Below are 2,500 nucleotides of genomic sequence, written 5' to 3'. Positions count from 1 at the left end.
CCGGAGAAACTCTAACAGCTGGATCTGCATCTGCTTTGCTGTCTAGTTTTGCGGTTTGTGTGGGTTCAGTTCCTGTTTCATTCTCGCAATTTTACATTGGAAATGGCAGGATGTGATGAACCTGCTGATATCCCTATTATTAATTTTTGGCTAAATTCAGCGCAGACCAGACAGGAAGTCACACACCAAAACAACATCCGGTTAATTTTCAAAATAAAACACTCAAAGAGACAAATACAAGCGCTTCTTCTAATCCTTCAGTTGGGAACACTTCGTGTTGTTGTGTTTATAACACATACCTATAACTGCGGTCGTGCGTGATTATGTAATTATTGCGGGAACTCCTCAGTCTTGTAACTCCAGCTGTTCAGCAGTGCTGCGCCGTGGCGGACTCAAAACGCAGCCGGTGGGAGTTGCCGGATGACGGAGCAAAACCGTACTGCAGCCGGAACACAACAGACATGTATCCAGTGGAATCTTTAGGTTAATGTAAAAACTTTAAAAAAAACTGCACTGCATCTGTTTCCTGTTTAACAAACAGCTGAACATGAAGAACAAGCTGCAGTCTGTATTTATACTGTGTACTGTGAATGTGTACTGTGTATTTATACTGTGTTCTGCTCGGAGGTGCAGGAACCATTTCAACTGGCAGAATGTCTTTATTTATTCATCATTTGCCTCTGTATTTATTGGTATTCTGATTGTTTTAACTCTTTTCTGCAGGTCAATAGTAGAAGAAGCCATGCAGTGTAAGAAGAAAATCCTTCAGAATGATGGTATAGTAACAAGTTCCTGTGCTAGACCACGTAAGGCAGGACACACACTGCTTATCCTGGGAGGCCAGACCTTCATGTGTGACAAGATATACCAGGTGACGTGCACAAACATTTTTGGGGGGCAAGGGCTGAAGGGGAGAAAAAAAAGGCTCTCACCCTACCCACAAATTCTCTATTCTCACGATACAGAGAAAAAGGGTCTGGACTAAAGTCCCTTTCGGGTATGCATAGACACTATCTTTGGGGGGCATTGTTTAATGCCATCTGATCCCATTGGTGGATCTAGGGAAAACCCTCTTAAATAAAGAGGGGCCTAACTTAGTAATGACAGGACCTACAGTGAGGGTTTTAGTCATTCTAAATGAGTCCAACGTTAGAACTTTGAAAAAGAAAATTAAGTAACCCAGACCTCCGGTTGTCGCTTTTCTTTTAGCATAGGAATAGCAGGTTAACCATTATTCTGACAACTAAAAACACAGGCTATATCAGAACATTCCTACCGGTTTTGCTTCTTTGTATATTCTCTGTTCTTAATCAAAGAATCTTCGGAACTCTTGCAGCTTTTCCTTGGCTCGTGCCGCTGCTGTTGTGTAGCTCCGCTGGGATCCCTCCTTGCGCTGCCACTCCATCGCTGTGCGGAGCTGTGGCTCCAGCCTGTCAGCCGCCACAGTTGTCGGTGTCGGTGTCCTCTCTGCGAGTCCGCGTTTCACCAATTCCTCCTTCACCTCCTCAGTGCTGTTGTAGGTTCGAGATCCTGTCTCCCAATGGATCCTCATCCTGGTGAATGGCGTCTGAAATCGGACGCTTTTCTCCTTCAAGATTCTTTTAGCAGCATTATATTCCTTTCTCTTTTGAACAACGTCTGTCGCGTAGTCATGATCGAATGACAGGACTTTGTTTCCCAGTTGTATTTTCTTTCTCCATAGCTCTCTCAGGACTCTCTCTTTGGTAGTGAATTCCAGAAAGTTCACGATGATGGGTCTCAGCTGGGCTCTGTCTGCAGGCTTCTTTGCAAGTGACCGATGCGCTCTTTGAATTTGGAAATTAAAACCGTCTGGCAGGTTGAGTTCACGTCTGAGCAGGTCTTGAACAAACTTGGCTGCTTCTCCCTCTGTAACTCCGTAGATACGGAGGTTATTTCTCCTCGATCTGGACTCCAAGTCGGTTAACTTATCCTGAAGAGCTTTTTGTTCTCTCAGTGAGATATTAAGAGCGTTGTTAGCCTCCTGTGCCCAATGCTCCAGCTTTTCAATCCACGACTCAGCCGCATTGATCTTGCCACTCTGTAGCTGCTGTTCAGTGGCGACCTTAGCAAGTTGTTGGTTTATATCTTGTTTGAAATCATCCAAGTCTTTTTTCACGTCGCTCCTCAATGTTTCTCCAAATGAGCGAAGGGCATCTTTTATTTCTGTTTTTAAATCCCGTATCTCCTTGCTGATAATTTCTAGATCCGAGCCCATTTCCGCCTCACTTCCAGCGAGGTGTGTTGTCTCATGGCCGCCATCTCCCTCCATTTCACGGTTAGCTAGCGGTTCCTCCATTTCGTCTGTCGCCGTGTTTTTAGTCTGAGTGAGTTGAGTTTTCCTTCCCATTCCAACTTTTTCCCGGTCACATTACAGTCAGTATGATTTCTAGCTCTAGTTATTCTAGTTTTCAGGGAGTTTTTAACCACTCCATGTCCAACCGGAAGTCCATGTAATGTTTTAAGCCTATGGAGTATGTCA

At 44.5% G+C, this 2,500-nt stretch overlaps 1 protein-coding gene across 1 annotated transcript in view; it reads left to right on the top strand.

The window, feature by feature from the left end:
- Window positions 1-985, top strand: part of LOC141016420 (kelch-like protein 25) — a 34,605-nt gene extending 33,620 nt beyond the window's left edge. Inside the window, exon 7 of the mRNA XM_073490776.1 lies at window positions 724-985. Coding sequence (XP_073346877.1) covers window positions 724-985 — 262 coding nt within the window. The remainder of the gene's footprint in view (window positions 1-723) is intronic.
- Window positions 986-2,500: the final 1,515 nt, after the last annotated feature.

Source organism: Pagrus major, chromosome 21, assembly GCF_040436345.1.
Source record: "Pagrus major chromosome 21, Pma_NU_1.0".
Classification (NCBI taxonomy): Eukaryota; Metazoa; Chordata; class Actinopteri; order Spariformes; family Sparidae; genus Pagrus; species Pagrus major.
This window is presented reverse-complemented; position numbering and strand designations above follow the sequence as displayed.